Here is a 14,983-nt window from a genome sequence, read left to right on the forward strand (position 1 = left end):
ATAAAGGGTCTCGGAATTTAACTCACGTCCACAGTAACGAGTTAGTCTACCAAAGTTTCATGAGATACTGGCAGAAGACATGAGACTTCTGGGTCAGAGACAAAGATCTACAACATTAGCAATAGTCAGAATATCAGTATTTACCCTGGATCCCTAAACTGCAATTCCCACATTAAGAGATGAACAGGACTAGATGATGTCTATACACACAATGGCTGCATTATAGGAAAGGAACTCCAAACACAGGGAACCCAAATCTTTTACACTGGCAGTAAGTGTGCCTGAATTTTGCCTGGGAAAAAGAAACTACTTTAGTATACTGGACAGTAAACAAACCTGCCTTTTGTTCCAGAGGGAAGTCATGATTTCTGTCTTCCAAAGCTGTTCACTATACACACATCTTCAGAAAAACAGTTCACAACAAAGGCATCTAGTGTCTCTATTCACAAGATATGCAGAAACACAAGAGATCCATGAAAGGCTGTCTACCAGCAATGACTGCAGGAAGAAGCATTCTCTTTCTCTGGATGCGAACAAGCAGGCATGTAGCCTTGATTGCTATTGGCAGCCACTTTGTGACAATAAGGACAGCCAAGCTTATGATAAGCTGACACATAATGGAGAAAAGTACTCTGAGAACAGTAAATAAATGGCACCGGAGCCCTGGCTGAATTATACCCTAAACTCTCTTAACTATAGAATGTTCAATTATATGAGCCAATAAATCTTAACTAGGTCAGTTTTGGTTATTTTTTTTATTTGGAATCAAAAGCATTCTGATACATAAAGGTACATAGGAGACTAAGTCCTTGATCAGAAATCTAATTACCCTTAAAGTTTCCAAAATACATATTCAGATCACAAACCCATGTAAAGGAATACTCTGCATAACTATTAAGCTTTGGCCTTAAACTCCAAGACAGGAAGGCAAATTAGGTCACAAAGGGGACTCCTTTTGTTCAGGCTAGAGAAAAATCTAAGTTTTAAAATCTATATCCCAATTTTGGATTTTATTACTTTTGAAATAAAGAAAAGCAAGAGAAAAAATAAAGTATTAAATTCTGACATCACTTCAAGAACGTGTCAATGCCAAAAGCTAGCCTGAGCTGTATGTACAGGTCTTTGAATGCCGAGGCAACAAACAGATCTCAGGCACTCTTTCTATTCAAGTCTTAAAGAAGCAAACAGCATTGGAGGAAACAATCTGTATGATGACTCAAAACTCTGAACTTTTCTACTTTTAACTTTAGCTTCTACTAATGAACCTTCGCTCTCCTCTTCAGATTTTCCCTAAACTCCCCTACTTTAGTCTTTGAATCTGACTAAAGCAGATTAATTCTAATAGAAGCCAACAAAGGTAAGAAACAAAGTCATACATTTTCCCACGAATCTAATATTCTGAGGGTTTTGTGCTATGTATTTTTTTTTTTTCAAATACTGTTTATATTGTTGCAGGAGGCGACACCTGAAGGAGGGAACTGGATGCTCAGACATATTTGTTAGAGGAAGGAGAATTTATTGCCTGCGGAGAGAGTGGGGCTTTCACCAGAACCAAAACACGAGCTCCCTTCGGTTAGATTTCCTACAGCTTATATACTCTTGTAGCATCTGTGCAAGGGGTGCATGATCCCTTTGTCTGAGATGTCACATGTGCCTCATGATTCAGGATGGGGAGGAGAAGCTTCAGGTAGAAGGCTGCAAGAGGGAAGGAATTTCCAGACTACTGATCTTATCTATTTACAAATTGTTTGTCTTGTAGAACCCGCAACCTTGGCGTTATTTACACTGTCACAGGATTCTCAAACGGAGAGACGGGACACCTAGGCTGTAAACAGAAAGCACTTATTGATGCCGGCACCGGCTCAGAGGATTCCTATCCAAAGGCTGAGCCCCGACTGTAACACAATAGGCAGTTTTATACAGTCTTGTTATTCCTATACAGATAAGGAAGAACATTAGTTGGTTGGCAAGCTATGAATCAACAGCTGTGAGGTGGAGAGTCCATGAGGTGGGGGGAGGAGGGCAGTCAGGAATGGAATTTAACCAGCTGAGTCAGTTATTTCTGCAAGCCCTTTCCTAGGCTCTCCTCTCTTAATACAAAAAATAGACTATTTGGTGCTTTGCTTTTAACTTAATATCATGGTATTAAATAAACTATAAATGTATATGTTTATTTAAAAGCATAAAGACACTTTTAATGAATACGAAATAGTTTACTTGACCACTGCCTTAGTTTTGGATACACACACATACTTCATACAGAGAGATGATCCTCCTTTATCATAAAGAAGATTGTATTAGGGTCACCTGAGAAAGTACAAAAATACTGATGCCCTAGTTCTCCTTTTCCTATTTAATTACTATGGGTAATGACCCACAAAGGTATTTATAAAAAGCTCCTCTATGTCATTTCATGTGCAGTCAGTGATGAGAATCACCACTGGCAGAGCTAAGACAACTGGGGGAGTAGAATCCTAGAAAAAAGCAAGACCATACACTACATCTTAATAAATGTAGCATATCTAAATAGTCATCTAGTCCCATTTGAGAGGCAAGCTGGGAAAATTATGTAACATTTCCTACTACTAAAATATTGGCAATGAGCTAACATGTATGTGCCAAGCAAAAAAGGTTGCTAGCCAGATTCATTCTGCAGGCAGCTCTATTTAAACCTCTACAAGGAAAAGGTTCCTTTTCCAGTCTCTCACATACACAGCCTCATGAATATATGCTTTTATTTCCAAAAGAATGAAATTAAACACGTAGTTAGTGAGAAATATTTCAGATCACTGACTACTGTTAAACAGGATCAGTCTTATCTGTAGGTGCTATATTCATTTATTTAACAAGTATTTATAGAGCCCTACTATGGGACAGGCACTGGATATTTAATGTTGAATAAATAAAACAGACATTTTATTTAGTAAAATTCATCAAGGAGAAAAACAGCAAGGGTGACTGTAAGTGTAACAAAATACAATTCTAATACCCAAAATAAATAACTACCTAGCACACTGCAGCTGCTTTAACAGCCATCAGGCTGATATTAATGAAAAAGCCAGAAAAGCTATTCTTATTTAATTCTAGGTAGAGAAAAGAAGAAATCTACAATGAACACCTACATGTACAAAGACTGTAGTATTTTAGATTACTAGCTGTGTTTTGGAGAATTACTAAATGAGTATAATAACTTTTTTAAAGTTCTTAGTTCATGTTTTCAAAATGCATTTAAAAAGCGATACAAGTCAAACTTCTACCACCCATGTAACACCATGCCCATTTTCTTATTTAGCGTTTCTAAATTTTCCATGTTTTCCACAATAAACATGTGTTACTTTTAAGACTATGAAAAAAAAAACTATCTTTAAAAAGTTAGTAACATGGGGGGAAATGAGTTTGATACAATTGTGAGAAATAAAAAAGAATACAAAATTATCAAAAGATATCATGATTTCAATTGTGAAGAAATATATGCATAGAAAAAATACTAAAATATTGACAGTTGTTTCCTTTTAGGCTATGAAATAATGAGTTATTTACTTTTTTCTCTTTATGTTTTTGTGTGTTTTCCATGTGCTACTTTTATGATTAGAAAAAATATCTATTGAAAAGTACATCCTTTTTAAAATAGAACCTTATGAAATTTTAACTTCTTTGTGTTCTTGTCAACATTATAGCAAGTTTATGTACATTAGAAACCATCTTCATCCAGATCCCCTTAACCTCAAGTACTTAAAATTCCAAAATCAAAAGAAAATAAAAAGGGCCAGGAAAATAGGGATGGGATGGATACATGCCATGACTAATCCAACCCGGGTAATCACAAGCATCCAAGGTAAATATAAAGATAACAAACTAAAATTCACATGGAACTTTCCAAATCTTTAAAATTCTTAATTGAAAATAGGAATAATAAATATTTCTTGGGTCTATATTTTGTTTATCTTTGTTTTAGAAAACTAGCACAATGCTAATACCTGATAGGTATTCAGTAAATGATGATTGAAAAACCACAAAACAGAATGTAAAACTAGATTAGTGGGCTACTAAAGTAACTGAAAAAGATTCTAAAAGGAACAACTTAAAAAAAAAATTTCCCTAAAAATGCAAGCTCTAAACCACACAGTTGTAAATAGTGTATGCAAGCAGGATAGCTCCTAGCTGTACAAAATACAGATAATATCAGTAATGCCTTCTAATATAAGCTATATATAAATCCTTTAAAAGGAAACATTATAATTATACTAAGTTATAAATATTAGGAAGAAATAATTAGCTGCCTCTTAAGCTTCTTTCCAATCTCAAAAAAATTAACGTTAGAGTGAATTCGTAGATATTTTTGGAATAAAAAAATTAACAATACTAAAAACATCACCATTTAGTTATCACACAAATAATTCCTCTGCCACATGAAAGTATAGAAAATAATGTAGAAGAATTGACAAACCTGCAAATTACCCCTTGCAATAAATCCTAGAAGCAGCTGGATTTGAATTTGAGAGAGTTTTACCCATGTTGGACTTTCAGAATACCAAACTGACAGACAGTCGAAGAGCAGCATCATATCCTCTAAAAACTATCACAAAAGAAAAATTGAAAAAGAAAAACATTTAGTTCTTTAATCTACTGATGAATTTTTTCCATGTAAAACAAATTATAAATATTTCAAAACTATTTCCATGCCCAGTTGCCAAAAGAATTACCCTAGTAACAGCAAACAAAACCTGTGACTATTACAGCTTATCCATGGTTTACTGCATCTGATTAAATATTAATCTTTGAAAAGGGGTACAAAATTTATTTACATAAAGTCCTTCATTACTAAAGAAATAATTTCAAAGAGATATTACTGTACCTTCTCAGTCCACTTGTTTGAATTAACTAGTCCCTCTGACTGCAGAAAGTCCTGTATGATCAGCATGAGTCGGAAGGCATTCTGAGCAGTTACTGGATTAGTTTTTGCTTCTCTGTTTTCTGTGACTGCCCATTCCAACATCTTCTGCAGCAAACTAAATGTAAAATAAAGTCCTCTTAAAACCATTTTAAGTTTAGAAAAATAGTAGGGCATGAAAAAAAAAACAATTATTAACAGGATTGTTATCTCCATAGACATTCTCACTGGCAGGTATCATAAGACATTTGTATAGAATTTATTAGCAAAGAAGCAACTTTCTAATCCTTGGAGTATCTATTTTTAATATACTCAATAACAAATGGCAAAATAAAAGTTACCTGTTGACTATAAAAAGGCTATGAAAATAATTCACATTCCAGTCCCCTTAAGATACTTAAAAGTTTCTTTAAAGCTGAAATTGGAAAAGTTAGAAAAGAAAGCCTTGTTATGCCTTACAGTGGGTCTAGCTTTGTAGGAAAAAAAAAAGAAGTAATTCTCTCCTAGTGTGCTATTATTATCGTGTTCTATAATAATAGAAAATCAATGCTTTAGAGAAGTAATTTCCATGAAAACAATATCCTATTCCTATAGCACGAAACACTAAAATTTGGACAAGACTGTAGAACACAAGTGCTTAGATATTGCAGAAAACAACTTAAACAATGAGAACTAAATAATCACTTAAAAACCAAATTAATTTAAGACTTAAATTTCTTCACATTGGAATTAGTTTTGTATTTCTCCCTAGATCCCACTAGAATGACAACACAGAAAAGGAGCTGAGCACAAAGTTGACATTTCTCTCTCTCCACAACTAGTGAATACTGAATAAACGTTCAATAATGAATATTATTTTAGACTCCTGCCTACTCCAAAAAGAAAGGGGGAGTCACCAACTGAAGGCTTACATTAGTTTTATTTCATCTGATGGTCGAAGTAGCTCACTGGATATTCCTGATTTAGTTAGTGCTGAAAACACTTGTCCCCGTTCAATCCAAGTATCATCATCAGATTTTTCTAGTCCTTTACACATTACATAGCTCAAAATATTTGTCAGTAATTGAAGAAGCTCCTCCTCACATCTCTATAAAAAATACAAAGTAATATTAAATCATTGGAAGGAATGTTAAAAGCTCATAATAAGAGCCATCACATATACAGACTGCAATCCTTTAAGGTATTATTAAAGTGTCTGGATGAACCTGGAACTTTACTAGGTAGGTCCTAGAGATACAAGAATGAATAAGACACTAGCTTTGTTCTCAAGACACTCAAAAATTAGTAACATATAGGCTTCTAATGTCTTAGATCGTGATATAAACATAATATGAAATTGTTAACAAGTACACATTTCTAAGGATTAGAATAATAGATATATAAAAATAAAAAGAGCATTTGGACAAATAAGTATTTTACCTCTTGGCTTTCAAATAAAGAGAAGTCATCACTAAAGCCCATGTCATTTGTGATGCTGCTTTCTTTGTCAGACTGCACAGAAAATGATTTAGTAGACTCTACTGGGGATGGTGTACTGGGCACACTATCTGGCATTTGACTTCCACTATCACTCAGTTCACACGAGTTGATTCCACTCAGATCTAAACTCAAATGTGAAGGGTTATTGTGCCAGAATTCTTCTTGATTATCTGATTTGAAAGACAATTCTCCCACAGAGCTATCTTCTTGAAATAGTGGTGTGTTTGAATCTAGAGAATGTCTATCCTCTAAACTCCACTGATCCAAAGACATATTAGCTGAGGCAAAGGAGTTGATTCTTTCATCATCTGTCTTTTCATCAAAGTTCCTCGTAGCATCTTCAGCTGATGTATTTTTATCATTGTCTTTCATTAAGACAGCCCTATTGTGCTTATGAAGAGCACTTCCATTTTCAAAATTTGTTTTAAAAAAAAGCCTAACTAAAGTGTCTTGCCAACCCACTTGCTGAGATATTTGATGTGCTGCATCTGGCTGGGACTGTAAAATCTGTAAAATCTGTAAAGAGATTAAGAACACAAAATGCATCAAAAAGTACATAGTACTTTACAACAAAAGTAGTTTATTTTCAGTTATTTTAAGAACAAAGTAGAGAAACTTTCAGAGGGTATACTTTCAGAAGATTATGTTTTCAACTGGATTAAAAACTATTTGGAGGGCAAACACTGTGTTTGTAACTAATCTGCATATTACTCATTGTACAGAGTAAGGATATACTCAAATATGTGCTGAAAGATCAAAAAGAAAAAAAGGTAAATGATCCTCATGTCAACACACTCATGTTAATAATTTAATTCAGTCAGAGAGAACATATACATAGAATGAAGATATATTTAAAATATAATAAAGTTACATCTTTTTAACTAAACACTTTCCATGAGCATATATACTGAATATCTACCATTCGCCAGGCACAGTTCTGGCTCTAGGTGTAGGTGGGTAAACAGGACACATAAGACACTAATAGAACTTCGGTGTCCCAAGAATAATGTTTTCTCATTTCATTTTTTCCACAAAGGTAATGGTTGCTTCTGCAAAACTGTGTTTTTCATTAACTCTATATTGTGCAAAGTAAACAAGACCTAAACTTTAATTCCAAAAAGCAATTCCAATAAGATGGATGTTGTTATTTAGCTAGAATAAGAAATGGAAATTAAAAAGTAAATACCGACATGCCTATGTGTATGATCTCTACTATTCAACTTCACATTTTTTAAAAAAATAAAAACAAGTTCTCAAACACTATCAGAAATTCAGTTAAGATCTTTAAGACATTTTAACAAAAAGCCAATAAACTCCCATGTAAATGAAAAGAACTTTAGCTCCAGGGTTCAGTTAGAGTATTTCTTCTATCAGAATTTCTAGCAGGAGATGAATAATGTTAGTAGGAACTTCAACATCGATAGTTCTAATCTACACTGATGCTGATACACAAAGTAATGAGTCACAATGACATCGAAAGTTTTCATTAATGCTATCAATCAGTGAGCTCTCATCATTCTGCAGGTTCTGAATGCTAATTCTTTTTTTTTCCAGATTAAGCTTTGCTTGGCAAACTTTTCATGATTTTATTACTTTCAAATTTCCATAAAATTAGACTTATTTTACTTCTACTTAATATACACATAACAGATAAAAACTAGGTTGCACTGAAAACTGTTTCTAATTTCACACTGAAAGGAAAGGATACATTTACGTGGCCTGCTTCAGGGCCCATTTGGCAAAATCCATCAAAATGTAAAATGTGAATACTCTTAACAGCAATTCCACTTCATGGATAATGTCCTACAGATGTATTACCACAAATACATAAAATATGTTAAAAAATGTTCTTAACAGAAGTTTATTAACATGGATAAAGAGGGAACAACCTAAATGTCCATCAAAAAGGAATCATATAACACTTTAGAGACTAGGCCAAAAATGAAAAACTATGTAGTCATTAAAGAGAAAGATATATAGCCATATTTCCTGATCAAAAAATACTGTGACATAATTAGGAAGTCAATTAAAAAGAAAAGCAAGGAAACCTTAAATACTAGACAGGTCAGTGGTTACCAGTGGAGTAGCGAGAATGTTATAATCAGGAAGAAGCAAGGAAAAGAACTAATTGTTAGCTTAGTTAGAAGTTAAATGGGTGCACTAAAGGCAAATCATTGCTGGAATAGTCACAAATTATAGAAATTTTTTTCCACAAAGTTCAAAAGACTCAGAAATTCTAAAATACGGTATATGAATTAGAAATCATTGAAGGTGCTTCATACAGAAGTTATACTCTTATACTTTTAACTCTGGAATGGGCACTGTTTCCAGGAACCATGCAGGGCTAAGAACAAATTCATATGCTGATTGCTTCTGAGTACATGAAGTTAATTCACCTCAAAAAGGAAACAATTTATAAAATTATGTCATTTATAAAATAACAAATATTAAAATGCATATCTCTAGGTACAAAGTACTCTAGAAGTTATTCACAGTATAATAACGCTGCTCTTTTAAAAGTATATCTTAAAAGTACTAACCTTTCTACAGACGACTACTCTGACATTTATATGTGTTCTGTGAGATATATATACCACAGACAACAGGTCTCTAAAATTAATAGCAGGATCTATAGTGGGGGGAAAAAACAAAAATTAAAAAATAAATTCCAGAGATAACTGAAAAAAAGGTGGGAAACAGTTATATAAATGCTGTAATAAATTATTTCATTTTTATTTTTTACTATCAACAATAGATACCCTTTATTTTTTTTTCCAGCTTTGAGGTATAATTGACATAAAACATATAAAGTTTAAGATATACAACATAATTTGATTCAACACAATAAAGTTTGTTAACATATCCATCAACTCAGTTACCATTTTTCTTTTTGTGGTGAGAACATTTAAAATCTGCTCTAACTTTCAAGTATGCAATACAGTATTGTTAATTACAGTCACCACACTGTACATTAAATCCCCAAACTTAATCATCTTATAATTGAAAATCTGTACCCTATGACCACCTTCACCCATTTCTACCATACCCCCAGCCCTGGTAACCATCAATCTACTCTCCGTTTCTATGCGTTTGATTTTTTTTGGATTTCTCATGTGAGATCATTCAGTATTTGTCCTTCTCTGGCTTATTTCACTTAGCAGAATGCTCTCCAGATTCTTCCACATTGCCGCAAATGGCAGGATTTTCTTATTTTTTTTCAGGGCCAATATTCCATTGTACATATGTGCACACATACACATACCCAGTATCTTCTTTATCCATTTATCCATCAGCAGACACTTGAGTTGTTTCCATGTCTTGGCTATTGTGAATGATGGTGCAATGAACATGTGGGTGCAGATCTCTTTAAGACAGTAATTTCATTTTCTTTGGATATATACCCAGAAGTGGGATTGCTGGATCATATGGTAGTTCTATTTTTAATTTTTGAAGAAACTCCATACCATTTTCCATAGTGGCAAGACCAATTTACAATTCCACCAACACTGCACAAGGGTTCCCTTATCTCTCCCTCTTCACCAACACTTATTGCTTGTTTTTTGATAACAACCCTCCTAACTGGTATGAGGTGGTATCTTGTGGCTTTGATTTGCATTTCCCTGATAATTAAGGATATTGACACCTTTTCACTGGCTTGTTGGCTATTTGGATATCCTCTTCAGAAAAACACCTGTTCAAGTCCTTTGCTCATTTTTAATTAGATTTTTTTTGCTATTGAGTTGTCTGATATCCTTATATATTTTAGATATTAAAATCTATTATCAGATATTGATTTGCAAATGTTTTCCTTCACTCTGTAGGTTGCTTTTTTATTTTGTTGATGGTTTCTTTTGCTGTGCAGAAGCTTTTTAGTTTGCTGTAGTCCCACTTGTTCATTTTGAAATATTTTGGTTGTGATTTTGGTATCATATTCAATATATCACTACTGAGACCAGTGTCAAAAAGCTTTTCTCTACATTTTCTTCTAGTGATTTTACGGCTCAGGTCTTAAATCTTTAACTCATTTGAGTTAATTTTTGTGGGTGGTATAAGATATTGGTCCACTTTCATTCTCTTGTATATGGATCCTCACTTTTCCTAACATCTTCTATAGAAGAGACTACCTTTTCCGCATTGAGTATTCTTGGATCTCCAGACAAATATTAGCTGCATATATGTGCATGTTTATTTTTTGGGCTTTTGATTCTGTTTCATTCGTCTGTGTCTGTTTTTATGCCTGTAGCATACTGTTTTGACTACTACAGCTTTGTAGTATAGTTTAAAATTAGGAAGTGTTATGCCTCCAGCTTTCTTCTTTCTCACATACTTTCACAACAAAAGAACTGTTAGTAATAGTTATAGTTATAATAATAGTTATATACATAGTTATAGTAAGTTATATAAATGCTGAAATAATTGTTTGATTTTAAATACAAATTATAGATATGTCCAAATTTTTAAAAAACAATAGGTTTAAAATGTTTGATACCTTCTTGAGCAAACCCTAAATAACAACTTCTTTTTTTTTTTTTTTTTTTTTTTGATTACCTGAGCACACTGTCCAGGCTGCTTGGAACTTATACTATTATTTGTCCTTTTGTGTATATGTTTTATCTTAACAGGATGGTAAACCACTCAAGACAAAGACCTTACTCTATACCTTTTTGAGGCCCCAGCAACTGCTATAATTCGACAGTTTGTATTATGTACTAAAAAAAAGGTTTATTAAAGAAAAAGACTATATAAAATTAGTGTTAATTCTGTCTTTAAGAATTTAAGCTTCCTAAAGAAAAAAATTTTTTTATACATATTTTCTCTGGTGTCCTTTTCTTGTTTAATAGAAGCATCATTTACTATTCACTCAGTCAATAAACATTTACTGAAGGCCCACTAAGTACAGCACTGTTATGTCCTATGGAGACAAAAATAACAAAGGTACACAAAAAATAGTACCCAAGGAAGGCCCTGCTGAGTTAAATAACAGGTATTTAAAAAGCAACCTGAGTAAGAAGGGAAAAAGAATCTTCAAGAAAATAAAAATTGTGAAGCAGCAAACAGAACTACACAAGTATAAAGAACAGTTCTTAAAAGTTATCAGTATTACCTGTGTTTATAATTTGATTGGTGAGGTTTTTAATGAGAGAAGTATTAACAAGTGATCCACTGAGAAGGAGTCCCAATCCTGAGTAGCCAACTTCTCTGAGTCGAATACGCTGTTTACTTCGTTCATAAACAGTCGTGCATTTCAACATTTGTTCCATAACCTGGTCACGACAGTAATATAGTCTTCTCAGCAGAGAGAACTAAGAATAGTTTATCAGGTCAATAGTGAATAAACTATCACTATAAGGTGTTTATGGTGCATAATTTTATTCTTTAAGTATATAAAAAAACTCAGCACTAATAAGGAGGAGCACTCTGTATCATACTATGATAAAAAAATGGATTTTAAAATAAATTGGAGTGAAATACGTATGTATTTGAATAACATGTTAAAAACTCTAGTTTATATATATTTCTTGGCAGATATATTAAAAATTTTCTTTCAATGGCTATGACATAAGTGGAAACAAATGCTGTAGCTTACAAGAGGAACAAAGGTGTGTTCTGAAAGCAAACAAAAATACTTTTACATCAACCTAGTAATCTATTTATGTAACAGTTATCAAAATAATTTTCAATAACAAGGAAGCATTTTGTGAAGCAACCTTTCTATATGCTAAAATGGGAGAATTAATAACCCCACACTTCTTAGAGTGAGATTAACATTTTTCAAAGTGAGATACTGAAACCCTATGTGGAAAGGGTAATTTTGGCAAAATGATATCATTAACTATCCTTCCATGGCCATTTCTGAAGAAATAACATTTTATATCCATAAAGCAACACTTGTGGGGGCAGATGCTTTAAAGAATGGCCTCAGAGGTCACCCACCATAACCAGTACTGAAGAGAGACTAGACCAGATCATTTTTAATACACCTTTGTTTTCCAAAGTTTAGGGATTTCAAACAGTCATTCCAAACATGACCTCATAAGTAAACATTATAATCTAACACTAATGATGTAAGAGAAAACAACTGTTCCATAGCAATTAGGCATAATGAACAGAGCACAAATCATGAAAAAAAAGAATGTATTTGGAATAGAAATATTACTGACTCTTCTATGTTTAGTTTACACAAAACGATTGAGTGGGTAGCTTCAGCCAAAGTTCAAAGTTCTGGATATTTTGGATAGTTTAATAAAATATGTTCTATATCCTTTGACAAGTTATAAAATTCTCTGTCTCAGTTAATAAATATCCACTTAATAAAGTTGTTGAGAGCATTAAATCAACTAGATTTGAAAAATGTTTAGAGCCTGGCAAATGGTGGGTGCTACATAAGGTTAGTTATAATCCGCCATGTAGACCTATTGTAAGTCAAAAGGGAGATGAGAGGTTTTATACTGAGGAAGGATGGTATGGCAGTACATTCTGCATTAAAATGATTGATCAAATTACAATATGATTAGTTTAATATGCAAACAACAAAAACAAAAAATACATGCCATAACAAATTGGACAATTTAAAATTACAAGTAGAAGTAGATATAAGAAAGAATTTACAGTCACAGAATGGATATGTTACAAGTAAATTCATATACCCACAAATGCGCAAAAATATGAAGACATTTAAGAAATGTTTATACCTTAAAAATGATTTCTCTTAGTCTGTCAGAATACTTCTGATTTAAGAGCAAGGCATAAAGTATGTCAGCATTTCCTGGTTCAAACAGCAGTAAGAAAAGCTGACCTCTAATTGGACTGGTATGTAGGAGACTGAAGATTATATCCAAAATTCCAAAGAGCTTTTAAAAGTAAAAAACACACAAAAAACAACCACATTCATATATAGGAGCACAAATAAAATCATAAACCACCAACAGTTACTTAACTAAATCCTACATACCCTAACGTTCTAGCTTAACTGGTCTACCTGATGTCTTCTGAACTCTACCTTTCCCCAGATTATGCTTTTGGCTTATTCCGTTTCCTTTTCTATATCATCTCACTACCACATTTACCTGCTGAACCATACCTCTCCTGTTTTGTACATGTGAAAAGCCATCTCTTCCATAAAGCCTTTCCTGGTCTCCTGAACATTTAATACTCACCTATAAAAACCACATAGGACTTTGCGTCACTATTACAGATGTTATCATACTCTTTTTTGTTTCATGATTATTTATAAACCTCTTATCCACTCCTGCCTCCATTAGGCTAAAAGTAAGAATAATAATTCATTCACTGTTATAAACCTACAATGTCTAGTATTATTCTATGTATGTAGTACGTTTTCAATAAATAATTCTTTGGTTGAACTGACCAAGAATATACATGGGCAAGGAGTCTTAGCAGGTAACAATATAACTATCTTGAAATGATGGCTACTCATTATACTAACAAGAAGCTTTCAAAGTAGTCCAACCATATTCTAAAATAGCTAACGTTAACTCATCTATACAATGCCAATTATGAAGTCATGTAACCACTGAGTAGACAATGAATATTTCAAGAAAAGGAAAATATATTTGAGTCAACATAAATTCAGGCTGCTCAAATCTGGTGTTAAGAAATAACAGTAAATACACCTGGGTTCTAATCCCAAATTTATCAGCTGTGTGACTTTTTAAGTCACGTAATCTTTGTGAACATACATTTCCAAATGTGCAAATGGGAAGAGTAATTCCTAGTCTGTATATTTTATATCAGTGGATCTCACAGTCTACCGTGCACCAGAATCACCTGGAGGGTTGAGTCAGCAGTATATTTGCATTTCTAAAAAGTTCCCAGGGGAAGCTGGTCAGGAACCATATATTTAAGACCACTGTCTTAAAGAGTAGTTCAGAGGTATAAATGACAAATATGTATGAAAGTATTCAAGAATGGAAATAGATTTATAATTTAATCTTTATGCAAAAATTTTTTAAGTCTATGTTATGCTAAAATCCATGTTAGAATGTTACCCAGTCACTTTGATAAGAGGTAAATATACATTATGTGGCCTAAAAAAATATGCTTCAGAATTGCGAAAGCAAATATTTTCACATACCACTTCCTAGTTCATTAAAATCTTTTGTTACACTGCCATGTACTTTATTAAACTTTCAGTCAGGAGATAAAAGTACTTTTTTAATTGCATAATATTGTATGTGACACTGTAAACATTTTACTCTTAAAATATATTTATTATATATGTATAAGTTTAAAAGATGATATAGCAACTTAACTGCTAAAAAGAAAAAATAGATTTATCTCAGACATAATACCTGTTCTTCTTCATTAATAGCAGCTATGTAACCCATAATACTTTGTATCTCTTCATGAGTTCCACCTTTGCACAGAAAATATTTAATTAGTCCATATAAAGAAGTCCTTATTGTTCGAATATCATCTAGAGACAGTTCATTATATTTACAATCACTCCTGAAAGAGAAAGTAAAAGTGCAATAATTGAAATTTAAAATTGTTTTTTTATATATAAAATAATTCATAGATTAAAAAAAAAAGATGTTTCCATATCATTTGAATTCACGATATAATATTACACTAATAAATTTAATTAAAAAA

General features: G+C 32.8%; 1 protein-coding gene across 6 annotated transcripts in view; it reads right to left on the reverse strand.

Moving 5' to 3' along the window:
- Positions 1-14,983, reverse strand: part of NBEAL1 (neurobeachin like 1) — a 121,639-nt gene that overhangs the window by 52,715 nt on the left and 53,941 nt on the right. For all 6 annotated transcript variants that reach the window (XM_036236213.1, XM_016161914.2, XM_036236214.1 and 3 more), the window contains 8 exons: positions 14,683-14,839; positions 13,063-13,221; positions 11,475-11,634; positions 8,911-8,999; positions 6,311-6,886; positions 5,803-5,978; positions 4,856-5,009; positions 4,448-4,576 (listed from right to left, as the gene is read on the reverse strand). In XM_036236213.1, the coding sequence (XP_036092106.1) occupies positions 4,448-4,576; positions 4,856-5,009; positions 5,803-5,978; positions 6,311-6,886; positions 8,911-8,999; positions 11,475-11,634; positions 13,063-13,221; positions 14,683-14,839 (1,600 nt within the window). The remainder of the gene's footprint in view (positions 1-4,447; positions 4,577-4,855; positions 5,010-5,802; positions 5,979-6,310; positions 6,887-8,910; positions 9,000-11,474; positions 11,635-13,062; positions 13,222-14,682; positions 14,840-14,983) is intronic.

Source organism: Rousettus aegyptiacus, unplaced genomic scaffold (assembly GCF_014176215.1).
Source record: "Rousettus aegyptiacus isolate mRouAeg1 unplaced genomic scaffold, mRouAeg1.p scaffold_m13_p_2, whole genome shotgun sequence".
NCBI lineage: Eukaryota > Metazoa > Chordata > Mammalia > Chiroptera > Pteropodidae > Rousettus > Rousettus aegyptiacus.